The sequence below is a fragment of the Elgaria multicarinata genome, chromosome 1 (assembly GCF_023053635.1).
Source record: "Elgaria multicarinata webbii isolate HBS135686 ecotype San Diego chromosome 1, rElgMul1.1.pri, whole genome shotgun sequence".
Lineage (NCBI taxonomy): Eukaryota > Metazoa > Chordata > Lepidosauria > Squamata > Anguidae > Elgaria > Elgaria multicarinata.
In genome coordinates, this window is record NC_086171.1 from 121,701,155 (window position 1) to 121,724,824 (window position 23,670).

Below are 23,670 nucleotides of genomic sequence, written 5' to 3' on the forward strand. Positions count from 1 at the left end.
TAGCTATATGCAGTAAAACATCACAGTGGCCAGCAGAAAAACATTCGTTATGACAGTGGACTCACTAGTTAAACTTGACAGAACAAAGATAGTGTGGTTCTCCATTGTAGGTGGCCCATTTTATACAGGACTTGACTTTGCACTAGATTACAACCAAAGGATGACTATTGCATTTCACTAATAAGGGAAGAATTGGAATTGGACAAATTCAGAATAGAAAACCAATAATTTGGACATTTTACCTGATTACAACCCAGGCTCAGACCCATCAGCATTAGGTAATGACAATTCCTGGGTTATTTCATCCAGAAGTTGCAGTGACTAAGCGGGCGTGAGTATGCTGGCTCTTGTGCACTCATCGCTTCCACTTTCAATCAATAATCCAGGAACAGCCTGTTCCTGGGTTGTTACCATAATGTCTGAACCCAGGAGCTCTGGATTGTTTTGTGGTTATTGTTGGGTTAACTCTGAAAGGGGTCTCCCAAAACAATGTTTTCATCTGAACTGTTCAGGTTCTTTAGAGGTAAAACCCCTTAAGACTTTTCTACTGAGAAATTGGCAAATTACATACAAAGCTTTCATGATTCATTGGAGCTGCCCAAGCCATTGAGTGGGTTTTTCAAAACAGCTCATATTTTGAGGTTATATTAAACCTTGTGGGGGGTTCATACTATGCACTTCCTCAAACAGGTGAAGACAGGGTAAGCAATAATGCAATTGCTATACCTGTCTCCAACTTGGAGCCATCATTACATAATTTTGCATTCAATGCTTAAATTGAAACTTCTATCTTCTATAAAAAGGTTGATGTTCTATCCTTTGGGGCTCTGATAGGACCTCAGCCTGCATTCCCAGCTTCTGGTTTCTCCCAGAGAGTGATGGGAATGAGAATTGGATGAGAGCCTAAGGCCCTGTTGTATCTATTTACAAAGTTATGGTCTGTGTACAGACTGTGATACTGTATTTCTTCGATTTTAAGACGCCATCGATTGTAAGACGCACACTAATTTCAATACCACCAACAGAAAAAAAGCCTTGATTTTAAGAAATAATAAATGACCTGCGATTCTAAGACACACCCTGTTTTTAGAGATGTTTATATGGGGGAAAAAGTGTGTCTTAGAATCAAAGAAATACAGTAGTATAAATTGGGCATTGGGGGAGACAATGTGGGAGAGACATGCTAAATAGGGTAGGGACTTCCTATCTCTGTAGGAAAATAGGGTGGGCTAGAATGGCCTGCTGCTACTCCCAGCAAACCAAAATGGCTGAGAATTTAATGCCTACATTTGTCTCATGTCACCAGGGAATATCTCCAGCAAAAGAAGTCAGAACACAGCATCTTGCTCTGACCCAGGGGAATGATCACAAGAGGACAGAGAATTGCGCATAATCTTTCCCAAGGATGTTTTTGCCTTTTTTTAATCACAAGGCTCATGAGGGGAGGGCAAACTGGGTTCTCCTGACAATTTTCACTTGTTGCTTATTTTTAAAACGTAACATGCCACACTTATGTTAACATTTACTGTACTTCTATTTCAATTATTTCTCAGTTTGCATCTATTCATATAAATTAGCATATGCACATCTTACGCAAATTTTGCCTTCATTTTTCTGGTGATGCATTTCCTCTCTTTTTTTTTTTTTTTTTTTTTGCTGATTCATAAGTACGGTACAGTAGTGAATTTAGGGCTGGAGATGGGCTATTTAATCCTTTTCTACTGTGCTTTTTTTCCTGACCACCTCCTTCCCAGCTGCTGCTTGCCCCACAAGTAAAATACAGCAGGACTGTGTGCATGGTGCAGTTTTGAATAGGCAAATAGCATGGGGAAGAAGGGTGACTTCCCCCCCCCTTGCTGCTGCTGCTTATCTGAACAAATTGGCTGCCTCCTGCAGCTGAATTTCAATGAACAAACTAAAGCAAATGCTTCAAGAGACCAGTGATGGATAAGACAAGCCCATAGATAAGACAGGCAGGGAAGACCATCCTAAACCATTCTTATCAGAATTAAAAACAAACAAATGCAAACCTTCCCCCATTTCTAAAATTACTTTCCTTTGAGTGCAACCCTATGCATATTTAGACAGAAAAAAAGTCCTACAACACCCAGCATGCTCCAGTCAACATGGCTGGTTGGAGGAATGCTGGGAGTTGCAGGACTTTTTTCTGTCTAAACATGCATAGGATTGTGCCCTTAATTTGCCCACCCATCCTCCTGAACTTGACTCCAACAATTTATTCTGCATGTGAGCCTGTGGAGCTGCACACAGTCATGCAACTGCAGTTTTCTGCTGCGTGCTATAGAAACATCTCCACCTTGATCAGTGAACCTCTCCAAAGGAGGAAAGTAGTGGTAGCCTCATCAGTAAGCCTTAGCTACAGGGAGGGAAGGCAGGTTGTAGAATTCTCCTTTTCCTAGCAACTCTATCCAGTCCAGTGGAACCAGGGCTTGCAGGGTCAAAGCATCAGTACTTTTTGACTAGCAAAGATGATTACATCATCTGCCACTACCACTTCAGACATTCAAACCACAATAATGGTTGCAAAATATGGGAGAGGCTCCGGAGGATGACAACATCATATAAAGGACCTGTAAACTATTGTGAGTAAGGAATCACAAGTGAACAATAAAAGGCTCATGTAGAAAGGATCTGACTGAAAGAGATGGGGGTGGGCTGAAGGTCATAGAATCATAGAATAGCAGAGTTGGAAGGGGCCTACAAGGCCATCGAGTCCAACCCCCTGCTCAATGCAGGAATCCACCCTAAAGCATCCCTGACAGATGGTAGTCCAGCTGCCTCTTGAAGGCCTCTAGTGTGGGAGAGCCCACAACCTCCCTAGGTAACTGATTCCATTGTCCCACTGCTCTAACAGTCAGGAAGTTTTTCCTGATGTCCAGCTCGAATCTGGCTTCCTTTAACTTGAGTCCATTATTCCGTGTCCTGCACTCTGGGAGGATCAAGAAGAGATCCTGGCCCTCCTCTGTGTGACAACCTTTTAAGTATTTGAAGAGTGCTATCATGTCTCCCCTCAATCTTCTCTTCTCCAGGCTAAACATGCCCAGTTTTTTCAGTCTCTCTTCATAGGGCTTTGTTTCTAGACCCCGATCATCCTGGTTGCCCTCCTCTGAACACGCTCCAGCTTGTCTGCGTCCTTCTTGAATTGTGGAGCCCATAACTGGACGCAATACTCTAGATGAGGCCTAACCAGGGCCGAATAGAGAGGAACCAGTACCTCATGTGATTTGGAAGCTATACTTCTATTAATGCAGCCCAAAATAGCATTTGCCTTTCTTGCAGCCCTATCGCACTGTTGGCTCATATTCAGCTTGCCTTAGTATGCTCTCCCTCCCTAGAACTTTTTGATACCTCTTTTAGGTGCTTCTGGGGTGCAACATGACCCATAGGTTGAGACAGGGGTGGTCAACTTGTAGTCCTCCAGATCTTTGGCCTACAATTCACATCAGTCCTTGCTAGCATAGGGGGATAATTGGAGTTGTAGACTGGAAATGTCACAAGTTGTCCTCTAATGACCTTGGATCTAAGCAGATTCTGATAGGCACAGCACATTTATTCTAGTGGGTTTTATCCCAAGGAAGAAGGTGATCCAGGTTAAAATAAAAAAGGCTTCGACAAAAAGTATGTATTAAATTAGTTCATGGTCAAATATATGAAATGTGATCAAAAGATTCAATAGTACAAAGAGCGACTGCTAGTAAGAAATCAAACAGCAGCATTATAAATATCAAGAAAGATTTATCCATTAAAAAAAAGGAACAAAAAACAGGTTTTTACATTCTTTGAACTGTAGCCATAAAATTACATTTCTATAAATCCAACAAGACAAAACATATCCATCATAATTAATCAAACATCATATTAACTCAAAGATATTCTGGCCAAATACACCATCTATTCTGCAAAGAGAGACAAAGCAGCAGAGGAGAGTCGCAGTAAAGAAATGGCATTTATAAGCAAGGTCAAAAGCATTACCTCATCCTTATGAACAGTAGCAAAAGCTTGAAGGTGGAGCAACTATACTCTTCTTTGGTGAAGATAACAATAAAGACTACAAAGTCATTTAAATTTCACTGTTTTATAGAAAGCTCTATATCCGGTTTTGTATATCTGACACATATATACACATCTTGCAACTCAATCTGCAAACCAGTTAAGCCAGTGTCAAAGTTAAATCTGCTTAAATGGGCTGAATCGCATGGAAAATTATTCCCACATGATGGTGGATATTGGGCCGACCAGAGGCCTGTGGAACCTTGAGTAGACAATAGGTATTGTGGTCATTGTGACCAATAAAGTGACAAGGGTTTATGACTGGTAGCACTCAGAAGTGAAACCAAGCATTTAACAAATATAGACTTGTGCTAGCAGATCTCTAATAGCTAGCCTAGGAACCTGGCGCTCTTAAATTTGATCTACTGCTGTACATGGCAAATTAATCTTGCTTGAAGACCAGTTCTTCACATCCGTATCAGTTTGCTATTTTGTATTGTCTTGCCATTGCTCCAGCTTGTTTAAAATGTACAGGACACTTACTGCCATTGTGATCAGATACAACAATAGAGAGATATTCATGCCACACATCTGTTCTAAAAGTAAACCCGCATGCTTATTATAAAGAAAGGGTATGTTATAGTGAGGTATTCATTCCTAAGACTGATTTCAAGTATATAAAAGCTGCCTTAAAAATACATGAACTATGAACAAAGACGTCTGTGGTACACACTTTACCAACCTTCCCCAACCCAGTGCCCTCCAGATGTTTTGGATTACAACTCCCAGGAATCCTGACCTTGCTAGCTGGGACTGATGAAAGCTGATATTATTTTTATTTATTTATTACATTTCGATACCGCCCAATAGCCAGAGCTCTCTGGGCGGTTCACAAAAATTAAAACCATTCAAAGTATAAAACATCTGGAGGGCACTAGGTTGGAGAAGGCTGCTCTATATTTTACAACAGTGGCATGAGAGCTGCTTTTCGGTAGGTTTGTTCCATGATCCTGTTATAGTGTTTAAATGTCTGCCACTGTGTGGCTGCAGCCAATCACAGGGGTCCTTAGTACATGGTCCTCAACTCCAATTCCATTCCTGGCTAGGCAATGATAGCATGGTAAGGACTTCCACAATTGGCTACTTCTGCGTAGTGGCAGCCATTTAAATGTCATGGCATAAAGGACACCTATCTTATGACCCATTCAATGTTTCCAGAATGGCGTGTTTGCTCCATGCCTATTGCTTCATTGCACACTTCTTCTGTAATGTCTGCAAACAGGAAATAAAGAGGGACAGCCCAATGATGCAGTTAATGACCACACCGCATGAATAGCACTGAATGGCATGGGATGGAGCCATAGGCAACAGCAACGACACTGTTCAGGCGACACACTAAGCCACAGTGGTTAAGCATTGTGAGCTAAACATGGATTAGCATATTGGGTGAACCATTTCTAACCTGGAATTTTGCACAAGTTTAGTATAGAAACACACACACACACACACACACACACACACACCGCCAAAAAAGCAACATTTCTTCCATAGGCTAAAGTGTGACAATTCACGTTTGTGTATCCAGACAGTGTTGGAGGACTGCAGGGAGCAGTGGCAGATGGAGGGAACCAGCAAAAATGGCCTCTTCCTCTTCCACCAGCAGGATCGTCTGCTGGATCAAAAGCTTGCAGTGTCGTTGTTGTTTCCTATGGCTCCATCCCACGCCATTCAGTGCTATTCATGTATTGTGGTGATTAACTGCATCATTGGGCAGTCCCTCTTTATTTCCTGTTTGCAGACATTACAGAAGAAGTGTGCGATGAAGCAATAGGCATGAAGCAAACATGCCTTCTGCCTACAGAAAGGACACTAAAGACGTAAGCCATAGAATCTTGTGGCACCTTAAAGACTAACACATTTATTATAGCATAAGCTTTTGTGTACTAGAGTCCACAGCGTCAGAATCATTAAATAATGTGAACTCCACTCCAGTCCATGAAAGCTTATGTCATAATTAATTTGTAAGTCTTTAAGGTGCCACAAAACTTTTTGCTGTTCTTGCTACAACAGACTAACATGGCTATATCTCTTAATATCGTTTAAGGAAATCAGAGTTTACGTGGCATTTTAAAAGTAGAAACAAAGAAAAATATCAAAAAGTTAATCAATGCATATTACGATGTTGCTTGCATCTCAGATCTTCAGGCCTCAAGTATGGAGGTAACCAAATGAAACTGATCAAACTTTTAAAAATTATTTAATTTCCTTCACAACACCCAACTGGTTCTTTCTAGTTCTGAAAGTTTAATGGCATTATTCACAATAGTCTCTGGTTCAGAGCCACACAATATTCAAGGTGTTAATAGACTTTCTGATAATGCAGTAAACTGGAAAACTCTGAAGAGTTCCAGTGGTTATTAAATGTTTCTAATTTTTAGAGAGGAATGCTTTAGGGCTTTTTTTCTGTCTAAACAGGCATATGATTGTGCCCTAAGATTGTGAAGGAAAGCTCAAAAAGCTCAATACAAGGCGTGTTCTATAATCAGGAACATCAGAGACAAAATAGAAAGACACTGAAAAGCATTATTTTAAAATGTTATTGCATGTTAACGTTGTGATTTTGAGCACAAGCAGAGGGTCACTACTTGGGCTTTTAGTAATTTTAATGGGCTGCAAAATACCATCTTGGATCCATACACAGCCAAATTCTTTCTCTTTGGTGCAGGGGCGTACAAGATACTCATACACAATAGAGGCTTGTTTCAAAAATTGTATTCCGCATCATGGCCTTACGCTGCCTAAATAAGAGCTAGCATAATGTGGCCTCATCTAAAATTATCATAATGAGAGCCTCATTTAATTGCCCATAATTAACAGTTCATGGACATGGTTTGTGTGCTGTTTACACTTCAGCTCTGCCCACTGAAATTTCCGTATGGGCACGGAAAACATAATGGACATGAGTGGCTTTCTTCTGAGTATTTAGTCACTTCTACCCACAAGAACAAGTAACTTCAGTTTTGCTTCTTTTTTTAGGCTGGGATTCCATTTTTCTACCAATGCAAGATATTAATAACCTCCTTTAGTTCCAAAATAATACCTACGTAAGCAACTGATGACAAAACACATGAGCCAGATAAAGAAGCTAATATGTCCTTTCAGAAAGAAGTCATTAGTGGCTGATTTAATAATTATTACATTCTGCATGTCCAGTTTAGTCCAATCTCTTAGACAAACATCAGATCTCTGTTAGATTTATTTTCTCAGATAAACACAATCCGATTAATCTTATCCAGGTTTTTTTCTGATTTATTTTTTGTTCCAAAATTGAAATAAAACTGATTTGTGACTCTGCATATTATAATACCCAACCCAGAAAATTATTTTCTACACACTTGTCCTCCTCAAATCATGATGATGTGGGAAACATGGAGTTGCATTTCCCTTATCATTCTAGGGCAGTATCCAATTCTGTCACGGCACTAGCATTATTATTGTTGTTGTTGTTGTTGTTGTTATTATTATTCGTTATTTATTGCATTTGTATACTGCCCCATAGCCGAAGCTCTTTGGGCAGTTTACATAAGATTAAGACACGAAAAAACGATATACAAAACTTAAAAACCACAAAAACATACAATATACACATACATTTAAAACTGCTATAACAACTTTAAAAAACTATTAGCCTAAAAAACAGACCCAGGCTCATCACATATTCTCATCACATACTGAGAGAAAAGTCTTGACCTGGCGCTGAAAAGATAACAATGTTGGCACCAGGCAGGCCTCTTCAGGGAGATCGTTCCACAGTTGGGGGGCCACCACAGAGAAGGCCCTCTCTCTTGTTGCCGTCCTCAGAGCTTCCCTCCAAGTAGGCACCCGGAGGGGAACCTTAGATGTTGAAGGTAGTGACTAATGACTCTGGTAGTGTAAATCAATGCAATGGAAACATAATTAGCACTTGCTGGGGAAAGGGAAAGAGCAACAATTTGCAGCCAAAATTCATGGGCAAATCATTTTTCTCTTTTGCCTAGCAAGTGCTAAGGACACTGCACTAGCATTGGTTTATACTAGTGCAACATTATTAACACTAGCACTGTAAAAGCATTGGATACTGCCTCTAATATGGGGAGAAATAGCAGATAGCTGGAATTCTCTGCCTGCCAATTTGCTCCTGGAAATCTCAACATTGTTTTTACTGTTCCCCCTCTCACCCCTGCTCAGTCTCCGATAGTGGAAAAAGTCTGGATGGAAAGAAACTAGACTGGAGGAGGGTGGCTTTTGCAGGGGACCATTGGCAGATGCAGGAAGGATTAAAACTCCATCACTGCCCCCGTACAGATTTTCTGATCCACCTCTGCCTTTGTACTGATCAGCAGACGTCTATTTAGGAAACCTGTGTTTGAGGTATAACATGCATTTCCTCTCTTTGCCACACCCAGAAACATGTACGTTGATTTCTAGCACAATGGGACAAGGCTTCTTCAGACATGCATAACTTGACCAAGCTGCCTGATATGTCATCGCAACACCATAAGAGAGGTTTTGTCTAGGCCAGCCTTCCCCAACTTGGTGCTCTCCAGAAATGCTGGATTTCAACTCAAAATTAAATAAAAGGTAATACTCATAGTCTGATACAATATATTGACCCTTACACTAAATTTTCACTGGACTAAACTACTTGTGATATAATCAACTCAACCACTTGTATTAGAGGCAAAGCCCATAGTTTACTGAGTTTGTACTTTTTATTATTATTACAGTAAAAGTAGTTAATAGCTACACTTGCTGTAATAATAAAAAAATACAAACTCAGTAAACTATGGGTGTTGCCTCTAATACAAGTGGTTGAGTTATTATATCACAAGTAGTTTAGTCCAGTGAAAATTTAGTGTAAGGGTCAATATATTGTATCAGACTATGAATGTTGTTTCCTTTTATTTAATTTTAAGCTGGATGAACTTGCTTACAATGCAATATGACTTTGTATATATTTTACTTGAATGTCTTATAGCTACTGACAAAGGATCATCTGATCCGAAACATTGAGCGTTTGTACAAGTTTGGTTGAAAGTTTCTGAATATTTTTTGCATTTTGGATAAGAAAAATAAAGAAACCTCTTTTTACATTTTATAGCACCAGAGCTAGTCTCCTCTTTTCCTCATAGCCCTTTCGTGGTGCTTTTTCCCTCTTTTTCCACATCCGATTTCAACTCCCCCAGCCAGCAGGACCAATGGTCAGGAGTGCTGGAAGCTGTAGTTCAAAACAACTGGAAAATGCCTCATTGGGGAAGGCTGCTCCAGGCCATTACCACAATAATCTAACTGAAGAAAAATTATCTTCTCCTTCTAAACCGCACCCCCCCCCCCCCCAGCTATTTATTAATAAGGCACAAGATTGGTTAACTCCAGAGTGGGAAAGAATTAGATGAGCTCATTTTCACATCCATCAAAATTGCCAACCATTTCCTATTAAATATAGGTTGTGAAGTCAACTCTGCCATTTTGGAAAACATTTTAAAGCTCTTTGCCATCATAAATAGTTTATTTCTTTACCAATATCAATATTTGGAACATAAATTACTTTTTTTTATCAAAGAAGATGTTGCAGGCAAGTGATCATTAACATTTCATGTGTAAATTAACCATATTTAAAGAAATAGCTGTGACGTTGTTGTGCATTAACATAACACTTTCCTCAAAAGGTTTCACTAAAAGGGCTGCTTGCTAAATATGATTATTGAGATTGCAATCCTTATCTGGGAGTAAGTCCCATTGAGTTCCCTAGGGCTTACCTTTGAGTAGATATGCATAGGATTTCAATTTGAAATATTTTAGCAGAACAGAATAAGATCTTTGAACAAACTGACACTATAACCAGCTTAACTCACTGCTTCCTACAAAGAACCCCTAATGTACTCGTGAGAATCACAGGAGTCCTCTTACACCTAGTTAAATCATACAACCTTTTTTTTTAAGAGTTCCAGCCTGGGGCATGTTGGGAGATTAGGCTGTTGAAAAGATGTATGTCTGTGTGTTTGGGGTATAGTGTAGACATTCCCTTATTTTGATGCTTTTGTAACCAGTTTAACTGACTTGCCCACATTAAACTGGATCATGTATTACAAAAAAGGTGTTCCACACAAAGATGCCAAACTGTTCCAGTGAAATATTTGCATGAAGAACTATAGGTAAGCCTTCCATGGATAAAGCCACAACATCTTAACATCAATTCCCCTGTAGGCTTAGAGCACAGTCTACATTTATCTATACATTATGCAAGGAGCCCTTTTTTAGCATCTAATTGGCTTAGGGCAAAATCCTACAGATGTTTAGACAGAAAAAAAGCCCTACAACAACCAGCATACTGCAGTCAGCATGGCTGGCTGGGCATGCTAGGAACTGTAGGACTTTTTTTCTGTCTAAACATGCATATTGTGCCCTTATTGGCTTATGTCCTCTGGGCATTTTTTTAAAAAGTTTTTAATTTGAACCCTCCAAAATACTACAAGTATTATCCCTATTGGTATGACTGCAGGCATTGCGTGCATATAAGGATTACAATATGGACAATGGAGCCCTTCCCCATTGAGGGCAATTATCCAGAATGGGAGCTGGATAACCCTCACTTTTCAACCTGAGCCCCAGCTCAGAATTGTTTTCAAGCTTCATGATTAGCCACAAAGGGAGGGTTTTATTGGGCCTTACGACAATCCCTCCACTTGCACCAGGAGGAATCATGCCCTCTGTTTATTGCACAATAACATTCTTAATTTTTTGGATAATACCAATAGCATGTATTATAACAGTGCAATTTCAGGGCTCAATAGAACCACTTCAGTTACATAATTCTCCCCATTTTTTTTTTTTTTTAATACAGTATATACACATGATGTACACCGTGGCTTCGGAAGGAACTGTAATACTTTGAAATAGTTACATGGCTAATTTAAAAAAAATACAGTTTAAAAAGATGTTCAATGTTTAACCGATGAAATATACTGTAAGTTAGTTACAAGAATTTTTTGTTTATCGAGAAAAGAATTGTTCTTTGAACAAGCACATCCATATTCGATCTCAATGCTGGCACTGTACCGTATCCATTTGCTGAATGTGGGGGAAAACACTAGGCTCTATAGTTATGCTGCCTCCATTTATCTCAATAGCCCATCCTTTATTTAAATGAGGCTTCCATTTATTTAAATGGGAATGGTGCAGCAGCACAGTTAAGATGCAGTCCTATGGATGTTTAGACAGAACAAGGTCTTACAATTTACAGTATTCCCCAGCCAGCATGACTGGCTGGGGAATGCCGGGAGTTGTAGGACTTTTTCTTTCTAAACATCCATAGGATTACACCCTTAGTGACCTAACCACAGACACACACCACTACTAATCGAGTTCACAAATAATAAAAGTATTATATTATCCCTCTCATGGAATCTACCGAGAAAATTATTGTAAGAAATGTATATAGATATATTTTACAACACCAATTTCTGTTTATTAATTCATCTTTCTATATAAAATATTAAAAATCTGGAAATGAGAATGATTCAATCGTACTTTGCAGGTTTTTAAATAGGAACACCTAAATCAGAAACATCACTATAGAAGTAGAGCTTTTTTCTCTTTGATTTGATACTTATAGATATAGAGCAAGATTTATTTATTTATTTATTTATTTATTTTAAAAAACCATACTTACTAAGATGAATTAGTCAATTTGCAAAAAACAGGTATGATTCAACAAGAGTTGTCATGAGCTCCTGCAAGGAGAGTTCATAGGACATTTTTGCAGCTGTCAAAAACAGTAAATCATTCTGATTTAACCTCAGAGTTCAAGCTGGAAGCATTTCTAATTGTAGGTACTAGAAGCAATGTGTTCCCTTCAGGTTTTGCTCTAGGCCTTTCTTCTTTTCCAGAGGTACATATTGTTTTCTGTCTTTAACCTTTGTCTCCAGTATACCATTATTTAATGTCACTCTTCGGATACAATGCCAACAATTCCTTTCCAGTGCTTGATGAGCCTCTGTACAGAGTTTCTTTGAGGTCCTTATTGAACAGTCTTGGCAAAATGGTCTGGCATGGAAGAGTCTGCTATGCTTTAATAGGATTCACTGCAGGTTTTGGATCATAACCATATAGGAATGTAGCAGCTATTACAAGAACGGCTCCAAGAAAAAAAACACTAAACGAAAAAAGGAAAAGGGAATAAATACTTAGAACGTATACGTTTTGTACATTCATAAAATGGACATTGTATAGATCAAGATACATTTTAAGGACCAGAATGTTTATTAGTTTTGCTTCCCCGCCCACTTCTTTCTATGAATACATTTCTAGCATTTACGTTTTCCTGTCTTAAGCATGTAATGAAAGGCCAGAACATCTACAGATGTCTCTAAAGGATGATTATGAAGAAATGAAAAACACCTTAATAAGGATATATAGTAATTGGCACTTATGCACAACAATATGATCTAACGTCTTAGCTTGTAGGTAGTTATTCTTAAAGTCTCAATCAAATCAAGTTGTTGCTTGAGAGAAAATTGGGCAAAAAAAAAATATCTCTTTTTCGGTCTTGGAGCACTCCCAGACTCATGGGTAGGATCTACACTGAGACTCCTTTCATTTGTGAGACACCATTGCACCAGTATTTTTTTCAAACACAATTGCTGCTCAGTGGGCAAAAGTCAATGAGAATCCAGCACAGTATCTGTTGGGTTTATAACAAGATCAAATGCCAGTGTTGTAATCGTGGAAGAATTAGGAGGAGTTTGAACAGTCACATGTGTTTTATTATTTGGGTTTATAGCGTGAACACATGGCACAAGTCACAGTATAGTCATGAAATTGTGGGAGGGGTGGGAGGTCATGCTGCTGTTTCAGTTTTTGTTGTTGTTGTTTACCCCAGAAACAGCACATGCACTATCACAGCTATACAGGCTTAAAATTAAATTTTGTAGTTATTTACAACTGCATAGGGGAAAATAGCCTCAAAAATAGAGGGAGGGTATTTCTCACAAATGACACAAATCAACATTGTATTCAGTCATATGTATATTAGAAGCTGCCTTATACTGACCAGGTTCAGATGACACAGCAGTCAATCATGGGTTAATTTAGCTGCAAGGAGCTGTGGTACATGTTAACCACCATTATGAATAAGCAAGCCCCAGCCAGGAGTTAACACAACTCTCAGAGCCCATGGTCTGTTTTAGAGTTATGCGAGGGTTGATTAATCCTCAATTAATCCCCGCCAGCCAGGTTCACATGACACGACAAGCCATAGCAATCCCTGGCTGGGGCTTGCCTAGTCATAAAAAGGTTGGCCAGTATGCACGGCAGCTCCTCATGGGTAAATTAACCCCACAACAGGCCGTTGTGTCATGCAAACTGGCCCAGTGAGTCAGATCATTGTTCCATATAGGTCAATATTGTTTACACTAAGTGGCTGTTCCTGCCCAAGGTTTCACACAGGAGCCTTTCCAGTCCCACCTGAAGATGCCAAGGATTAAACCTGGGACTTGCATGCAAAGCAGGTGCTCTACCACTGAGTTTACAGCACTTCTAAAACTGCCTGAGGTTCAGACAAGAGAAATTATCTCTCCATAAACAAGTAGTTGACAGGTGCACATTCAACATTCTCTTTATTGTTCCTTGGCATCACATTCTAAGGACAAGTCATTACAAGTTTTAATCAGTCTACTAGGTGCTGCAGTATGTGTTGAACATGTGAAAATAAAGCTGAGCAGTAACCTTCTGCCTTCCAGATATTTTGGATTACAAATCCCAGGATTTGTGACCATTGACTGTGTTGGCTAGGGCTGACGGGAGCTGAATTCAATTGGAGGGCACCAGGTTGGGGAAAACAAAAGTCATTCTTTAGTTACTAGAAATGGGAATTAATTAATATAATATAGTGTGCTTGTGTATGAAATGTATATGGGCCTGATACTGGTTCTCCGGTTTGTTTCATGATTGTTTTAGCAAACTGGTTGATATAGTTTATGATTATCTGATTGTGGTTGGGGACTTTAATGAGGTCTTAGACCCTTTGCTGGATAGGAGTACACCTCCTCCTAAGAGTCAAACAGCTGTGAGACTGGCACTCCAGGCTTACATGATGGAATATGGTTTAATTGATGCTTGGAGAATTTTATATCCTGCTGACAGAGAGAATATACTTTCATGTCATCAGTTCATCATAATTGCTTTAGATTAGATTTGTTTTTGGTTTCTACATCTTTGAAAGGCCAAATAAAAGATTGTAGATTGACAGATTGGTAATGTCAAACCATGTCCCAATATGCTTGGAATTTAATTTTCTGATTCTCCTAGGGCCTCCAGTCTATGGCGCCTTAATGTTTCCTTTCTTAATGATGAGATATTTAAGACGCAGATGCTGGCTGAACTGACAAGGGTATTTTAAAACTAATGAGGGTACAACTGGTTCATGTTCAATCCAGTAGGAAGCCAGTAAAGCTTTTTATCAGGGGCCAAATCATTGCCCATGCCTCTTATAAAAAAAAATTAAAAGAAATAACTCAACAGATGTATTGAGGAAACAAGTTGAAAACTCTTATAACCCAGTTTGCCATTTCCCCTACTGTATAACTTTATCAAGAGTTGGAAAATGCTAAGCATGAGTTGAATTCTATTCTATTACAGCAGGCAGAATTCGCTCTGACTCGTTTACAAGTATCTTGGGGAAATGCTGACTGTCCTAGCAAGAGTCTTGCACATCGTCTTAAACAGCAGCAACACCGAAATGTAATTTCAACCATTAAAGATGAGAGTGACAAAGTATACACCTCTTCTATAGATATAAACTCACAATTTTTAATATTCTATACTGATCTTTATAGTAATGGTAGTGAGATAACAGTGCAAGAAATGGACCCCCAATATTAATCTTCCATGATTGGATGTTTCACCACGATAGCTTCTCTTACTTCCTTTGTACTTGGAGGAAATTATGAATGCAATTATAAATATAAATACTGGGAAATCACCCAGTCAAGATGGATTTCCAATAGAGTGGTATAAAACATTCTCCAGCCTTTTAGCTCCAAAGTTGTATCACCTCTATAATTATATTTTTGAATCAGGGTCCCTTTCTTCATGGTTAAATGACGCTTATATTACTGTGATCCCTAAGCCTGCCAAGGACCATACCTACTGTGCTAACTACATCATAAATTAATGTGGATATCACAATATTAACAGCAATTCTGGTCGCTAAATTGCAACACTGCAGCATTGGTTCAACCAGAATAGGTGAGATTCATTAAAAATAGACAGGGGGGCAGATTAGTTGTCAATCTGGTCGCCTTAAATTCTAAAAGAACTAACCAGGTAGCCATCCTTTCTTTGGATGCAGAAAAGGCCTTTGACAAAATTCACTGCAAATATATTTTAACTACTTTGACTAATTTTGGTTTTCCAATAGAATGTTTGAACTGAGTAAAAGTTTTATATGCAGCTAATTGTTGGAGGTGTCATACGGTTAATGCTTCTTTTGTTCATATGTTCTGGAAATACCCAAAAGTTGCCTCCTTTTGGGAGGAAATTATTGCATAAACTTTGTGTTGGAAAGCTTTTTAATATTTTGTGATATACATGTTACCTTAAATTATGGAGTAAGCCCTGTTGAATTTAATGAGACTTCTAAGTAGACATGTATAGAATTGTAGTGTAAAGGACAGATGTTCTATTATATTGTAAAGTATTTAGATTACAAACTAATCAAAGCATTTAAATACAGTTTAACTATAATCATTTATACTCAAACAACATATTTGTATTTTCAAATAATTTATGTAACCTATTCTTACCTTGTAGGGACAAAATCTTGAAGCCAGAAGTATGAGATTAATGTTGACAATATAATAGATAAGGATGTTGCAAATCCTTTTAAAATGTTGTCTGCATATTTTATAACGGCAGCTATAACAAGACCTCCAAGTGCCTGACAAAACATTAAAAAGTAGTTTGTCACCAGATTTTTAAAGAACTTAATTAATTAGATCAATTAAATCTGCCTTTCAATATATATTGCATCTAGCCCCCCAACCCAGAAGGGAGGAAAAACATACCTCGGGCAGCATCCAAAGTTGGCAATCTGCCAGCGCCCACTAGGTTGCACTAGGAGGAATGACTGCAAGTCAGAATAGCTGTTTTAAATGGATATCGTTGTTTTTATGCTTTTGTTGCTTTAATTTTTTTGTATATTTGTTTTTAATGTTCACCGTTTTAAACCTTTGTAAACTGCCCAGAGAGCTTTGGCTATGGGGCGGTATATAAATGCAATTAAATAAATAAATAAGTGCAACAGGGAGCTAATGTTTCCTACACAAACCCTGAAAACTAGCTAAAGCTAGCATTTCCGGATCACTATATGTCAGCAGAGCTCACCTACAAGCTGCACTGACTTGTTCCATTCTGGAAATGCTAAGTTCTACTAGTTTCTGCTTGCTGTATGAAACGCTCGCTTCCTGTTGCTCTGGTGATCATTCCTGCCAGTGCAAGGGCAGGATTAGATACTGCCCATTATTTCTAGAAGAGGTGCACATACTACACCTTAGAAGATGGATTCCCTTTCCAAAAGTGCAACTGCCACCCATGTTTTTTTATAAGTATTATATTAAATATGTTTTATCTTTTTAAAAAAAAAAAAAAAAAGTCTGTTGCCAATTAATCGGGATTTTTAATTCATCAAAATATTTTAAAACAAATTTAACTAATTTATCAGCTAAATATAGCCTTACTAAAAAGAATATAAGCAACTTACGGTAGTTTTTAAAAGTTTCTATCACACCTGATACCAAGTTGTTTGGGTTTTTTTTAGGATGCAGTCAGGAGAAACTTGGTACCTTTGCTATTTGAGGAAACTGGAGTGGGGAAGGAGAGGTAATGACATTGAATGTTGTCCTAATTTCCCCCAAAATACCACACACAGCTGGAGCTGAAGGCTTAATTCAATTTAAGTTAACTGGGAAAGCTCACACTCTCTCCTCCTGCTTCCAAGGTCATCTCACCTCTCACCCTTGGACAACAATCCTATAAACATTTACCTGTGAGTAAGAACCATTGAACTCAATAGAATTATTTCTGTATAAATATACACTAGATTGCACTATTAGCAGCTTTGCTATAACACCTTGCTATCTGTTTAGCCCAGACATTTTTCAAGTATAGTATTAGGAGGTGCTACTGGTAGCTGCAGGTTTATATATCATCAAGCAGAGTTATTCACTTTTTAAAATATATATTTAGATGGCTGTCTTTACATAATGCTTCACAACATAAAGAGTCTCTGTTAATACTAATATGTGGGGCAATTAAGTGCAAAAATAAATCCCGTTAGTATTAATTTTAGATTTTATGAACATTAGAATGACCTTCCCCCAATTACTGCTTTATAATGGTAGAATGCATAATATAGGCCATAGCTAGAGGGGGCTTTATCCTGGGGCGATTCCCAGGATTGTCCCTGTGCATCCACATGATGCAGAGGGGATCCCAGGATCAGGAAGGATGATCCCTCCCTTGTCCTGGGATATAAACCTCCCCTTTGCCCCGGCTTTTCCGTGGTCCTGGGCTGAGCCCAAGACCGCGGAATGTGTGGCCAGTTGCCGCGGGTTGACCCGGCTCCATGCGATTCCTTGTGAGGAGCCAGGAGCGCTGCGCCCATCGGGGGTAGGGTGGGGGGAGCAGGGAAAGTAAGTTAAATTTTTAAAAGGACTTAACTTATGTGTACAAGCATTCATGCGCTGCTGGCCCTTTAATAAAATATTTTAAATGGCGGGCGCAACGCCTCTCCTTCTGAGATCGTCACGTGTAAACAGAGGAGGGATCTCGCATTAAACACAATGCAAGATCTTCGCTCCTTCATCGTGGGATAACAGGTAGGTTTAGCTAAGGCCATACAGTTCACTCTTAACTACTGCCGTGTCCCTGTAAATAATAGAGTGGCCATAAAGAAAAGTTAATTAATTATATAGGTTGTGGTTGATTAATTCTGAAGATATTTGCATATGAATAAATAATTCTGAAGGAAAAAGGCACACTCTTTATTTTTAGATAATACCCACATGTCGGAGAACGCACAATCCTAGAATAGGCATTTCCTCTTGTGTAAAAGGGAAGGGGAAATGTAATTTCTAGGTTGACAATTGCCAGACATAATTTGGCAGTGGGGACATGGTGCCATCATTGTTTTTCTTGTAAATATTTAAACTAAAAATAACAGAGGGGTGTTTAAATATATATATATATATCTGCCTGATTAATTGGGGGAACTTTTCAAAAATCAAAAGATGTTTAATTAGTAATTGAACCAATCGATCATACTTGGCCCTGATTAATAACGAGCAGTGTGAATTTCCTCCAAAAATGGGCACTTTTATTCTGCAGGAAAACAAGTCCGGCTGATTTTGTTTGTGAAAATGTAACTTTGGATGCATTACCTGCAGAACTACAACTATCCAGGTGAGCTTGTTATAACCTTGAAAAAATCCATTCTGTGATACAAGTTCTCCATCATAAATGTACACACCCATCAATCCAAATATGCTACCAAAAAATCCTGAAAGATAAGACAAGATTTTGAAGCACAGTTAGTCAAGTAGCAAAAAGAAGAAATCCCCTTAATTCAGATACATTTGGAGTCATGGGGTTGTATCCAATGTTGGTCCTACTTAGAGTTGACCCATTGAAATGAATGGGACTTAAGTTAGACTAACACTGGATAGAACCCATACGGTGATACCTCCTGTACAAATTACTATAATGTGCTCTACATGGGACTATCTTTGAAGTTGCCTATCTGGGAGCTGCAGCCCATTTACTGACAGCTGGGGCTGTTCACAAGTACAAATCAAACCCAGGTTGGCCCACCAGTTCTGTCTGCCTGTTTGCTAGAGGGCCAAGTTCAAGGCCTTTGTTATGATCTTTAATCACCTAAACAGCCTGTCCTCACCATATCTGATTAAGGGAACGTATCCTGCCTTAGGTCTTGAAAATCTATTTGTTTAAACAAGCATTTAATGTATAATAGTCTGCTGCATTTAAGTGTTTTTACTTTTAAAAAGTCTTGTTTTACTCGAAGGGGATCATCAGACGAGCATTTTATAGCACGCTCATTACTGGGCACTCACGGATTTTCGCAGGTCCTATTCACGATGCTGTCCGCCTCCCATGAGTCTCCCGCTCTTTCTGGCCTTCTTCCCGTGATAAAAAAAGACCCCGGTAAGTCCAATTTATTTTTAAAAACAGAACTTGTTGCGATCTCCTGCTGTGTGCAGGAGAAGCGGCGCAATAAAAACGCCCACTGAATGGGCCATTTTATCATTGTTTACTCCTTCTTTCTTCTCAGGTGAGAAAGAGGAAGTATTGTGCAACAGAAGCCGGCGCGAAGAAGCAATGGTAGGGAACCATGATTTTCCGTGCCTAATGAAGCTCCCAAACTGCTACATAGCTATTTTAGTTCAAGCTTTTATATTTTTCTTATTTGTCAGCTGTTTTCTTGATTGTTGCTTTTACAGTTTGGGTGTCATTTATTATAGCAAAGCGGTGCATAAATAATTGTTGTTTGCAGTTTTTGCTACCTCGGGGTGGGGTGAGGGCTTTAGGCAGAAAGGCACCTTATAATTTTTTTAAAAAACTGAATAAAAATATTAACTTCCCTATTCTTTTAAAATCCACTGGAGAAACGTTACTCTAGGTTCCCTCTCTACATAAAGTGAAATCTTGTGAGAGCCAGAACAGGTCATTCTCTGTGGTAGCACCACAGCTTGGAATCAGTTTCCCTGGAAGGCCTGCCAAGCCCTCTCGCTATTAACATTTAAGTAGAGCATAGAAAATCCTCTTGTTTTCCTGTGCTTTTTAAATGGCGTTAACTTTTCCTGTTACATTTTACTGTTACTGTTGTTTCATTGTGTGATCCATATTTGAATTTTTGAAGTTTGTAATTTCGATTTGAGTGCTTTTAGCAGAAAGGCAATTAGCAAATGTAATAAATTATTAAGGATAGATTTAACTGCTAACATGAGGCCTTCTACTACAATTTTAAAAGCTACAATTGTGAAACTAATGCAAATCTAACATCTGAGCTGAGGAGGCACTTTTCTATGTGATCATAGTATATCAGTAGCAATAAATGCAGGCAACAATGCCATTTCTTCTTGCTTTTAACTAGGGTGACCATATGACCGGATTTGTCTGGATTTGCCTGGGTTTTTGATGATAAATCCGGGAGGGGAGGGGAAATCCGGATTTTTCCAAAGAGCAGCTCTAATGGGAATTAACAAAAATGCTTATAACTCCGTCATTTTTTAAGATAAAGACATGAAACTTGGCACGATGGTAGCTCTTAGGAAGGGCTTTAGTCATACGAAATTTGAAATAGATCCGTTCATCCATTGATTTTTTAGATTTTTTTTTTAAATTGAGGTTTTAAAATTATTATTTTTAAAATCGTCATTTTTAAAGATAAAGAGATGAAAGTTGGCACCATGATAGCTTTTAGGTAGCGCTTTAGCCATACCAAATTTGAAACAGTTCTGTTCATCTATTGATTTTTAAGAATTTTTTTAAAATTTGAGGATTTAATTTTTTTTTTTAAAAAAAATATTTTTAAAGATAAAGAGATGAAACTTGGCACCATGATTGCTCTTAACAAGGACTTTAGCTATGCCAAGTTTGAAACAGATCTGTCCATCCATTGAGTTTTAGGATTTTTAAAAAAAGTTTGAGGTTTTAAAATTATTTTTTAAAAATAATTTTAACATGGTGACCATGTTGTCCTCCTTTTTGGTTTCCAAAATATGGTCGCCCTACTTTAACCCTGTAATGAGTGATCAGTTCTTGCAAGAGGATATATTTATTTTCAACTCTTGTTAAAAAATAAAGGCATTCATTTCTTCATCCTGTTTGTGGGGCACATATTTCTGGTTTGTTCTTAAAATAAAGGCAGGATATATAATTGCTACATTAAATTTATAGTATAAATTGCAAATAGCCAGTCAAAATTAATCCAGTTCTGATGTAAAACATATGCTAGGATCCAAAGAGCTATTTTAAGTGGGATAATTGACTTTTTACCTTTGACCAGAGAAACCTGATTCCAAATGAAAGCCACTAAAAACCTCCACTCAATTTCAAAAGAGGTTTGTCATGTGGTATGGGTGGGGAGGGGGGGGCTGCTATTCAAAAATAAATGTAAAAATCCAAGTCAAAAGTTCCCTTGGTCTCATGGTAATAGTTGCACTGTTCGTTGGATCCCAGCCATAGTCTTTAGCACCCATTAGATGCTATCACAAGTCAAACAAAACAAGTTACGTCAGACGATAAGTGAACCGCAAACACATTCTGAACAGGATGCAACTGTTGGAGTTCCTGTTAGCAACATTAATGGAAAATCTGGCATATGCTTCTGCAACAATTTGATTATGCCTAGCACATTGAGGTATTCAGATTGCATCCTGATGTATGTCTAAATATCTGCTCTGGATATTTCTCTAAATAACACTTACCTAGCTGAATGTTCCTAATCCATACTGACTGTTTTGTTTCTTTCAAAATTTTCTCAAAATACACTCCAGCAAATCCACTTGAAAAGCAGGCTATAAGTACTGCCATCAGGCCCACAAATTGTGATCCTGCCGAAAGTTGTTTAGTTTCTGCTGCCTGTGAATCTGATGGCCACTAAAAGGAACAAGCAAAGTAAGTGTGCATATTAAAACGATACGCACATGTTGTTGAAAAAAATTAACAGAATGCAAAGTTTGTTTCTTGTTTACGAAAAGTTAAGAGATGCAATGAAACACGAGAAACGTTTTCTATCCAGCTCTCATTTAGGGCCAATTCATGCAACCTTTATACCCATCAACAGCTATAACTTACCCACATGCTCATGGGTACTCAAGTGTGTGGTGAATCTATACAAGTAACCAGTCACTATGAACTGAAGCAAACGTCACTGATGAAGAAAAGTCAAAAGGAAGGTGTTAAATAAGTCCTGTCAAGAGTTGTAGGGATTGGCCTTCAGTTTTTGTTTTTGTTTTAAATTAAGCAACAATATTTTAATGCAAATTTATTCCTGTCACTTTTGGGGGATCACTTTATGATTTGTTGCTCCTTCGATGTTTATCAACACACATGTAGCCTGATGCTATATTCACTTAGAAGTACCGTATTTCTTCGATTGTAAGATGCCATCGATTGTAAGACGCACACTAATTTCAGTACCACCAACAGAAAAAAGCTTTAATTCTAAGAATAAACGCACCCGTGATTCTAAGACGCACCCCGTTTTTAGAGATGTTAATATGGGGGGAAAAGTGTGTCTTAGAATCGAAGAAATATGGTAAGTCTCACTTATTTCAGTGGAGCATACTCCCTCATCAGTGTGCATGCATGTGATAGTAGTCTAGGCTACAATCCTGTGCACATTTAATTGGGAGTAAGTCCCACTGAACTTAGTGAGTTTAGTTTCCGAGTAAACGTGTAGGATTGGGCTGCACATCTGTAATAAGAACAGTTATTATTTATTTATTTATTTAAAAAACCTCATAAAATATATTATCTAGGCATTATAATCTATATATATATAAAAGCCCAGACTGCTCCTCCAAGCCATAGTTTTTGCCCTCTGGAGCCATCTAGGGACGTTCCTCGGAACTGCGGCCTTCTATGGAAGTTCCAAGTTCCGAAGAAAGGTAACTGCCAGGAGCTTCCGGCCTAGCAGAGGGGCCAAAACCCACTAACCTCCTCACCAGACTGCTCCTCTACACCTGTCGTATGACAGGCTTTTTTGCTAGTACAGTAATAATGCAGCAAAAACACAATAGACCAATAAAATCTAGCATGGCACACTATCTCTTATGGCAGCACCTATTCCCTAATTCAGCTATTTGAGATGTGATGTGTACGGGTTCAATCCCGAGATTTTCAGCTTTCATAGTTAAAAACAAGTAAGATTCTGACTCTCATATAGATGAGCACAGCTGTTTTTTGAACTCGGCTGCTGCAAGCTGCATAGTGCAGGTATAGTTTGTGAGCAGGGTCATGATCCACTGAAGAAGGACACTGCTCTGTTTTCTATTTGGCTGTTGCATGGGCTGTGAACAAATAAAATATTCTTTGTTACAAAGGATATATTTGCCCAAATGGGGGACTGTATAAAGGTCACCCTTAAGGAAGTGATTTTTTAAAAAATATCGTTTAATCAACTCCCCCCCACCCCCATTTTGATTATCAAAAGATCCTACAACTTAAACATCCACATTTTGCTAAATTCACAGCTTACATTAAAATAAGAAAAAGCAGGGGGAGGGAAATCCCACTCAGTGCTTACTGGGTTGGATCAGAGCAGTGGGAGAAGAGGAGACCCCATCTAACCTACATCAAGTTCTAAGAATTTCTGCCAAATGACATGAAGCTTCTCACTGAGGGGACTTCTCAGATTTACATCTTTTATTGAATACTACCTGCTTCACTGCTCAACTGAACACATCTATCACCCATTGTTCTACCCTGCTAGTGCAAATAATTTTCCCGTGTTGAAGTATTATATCTTTTGCCTCTCACACATTCCTGGTATGAGATGGCCCAATGTTTGAATTTTCCAAGCTTAATGCATTTTATTTC

At 38.5% G+C, this 23,670-nt stretch overlaps 1 protein-coding gene across 3 annotated transcripts in view; it reads right to left on the minus strand.

The window, feature by feature from the left end:
- Positions 1–10,457: 10,457 nt before the first annotated feature.
- The window catches only part of SLC35A3 (solute carrier family 35 member A3), a 42,762-nt gene continuing 29,549 nt past the window's right edge, over positions 10,458–23,670 (minus strand). For all 3 annotated transcript variants that reach the window (XM_063135807.1, XM_063135802.1, XM_063135817.1), the window contains exons 5-8: positions 21,555–21,726; positions 18,489–18,607; positions 15,855–15,988; positions 10,458–12,205 (exon numbers count right to left, since the gene is read on the minus strand). In XM_063135807.1, the coding sequence (XP_062991877.1) occupies positions 12,115–12,205; positions 15,855–15,988; positions 18,489–18,607; positions 21,555–21,726 (516 nt within the window). In that variant the 3' untranslated portion in view covers positions 10,458–12,114. The remainder of the gene's footprint in view (positions 12,206–15,854; positions 15,989–18,488; positions 18,608–21,554; positions 21,727–23,670) is intronic.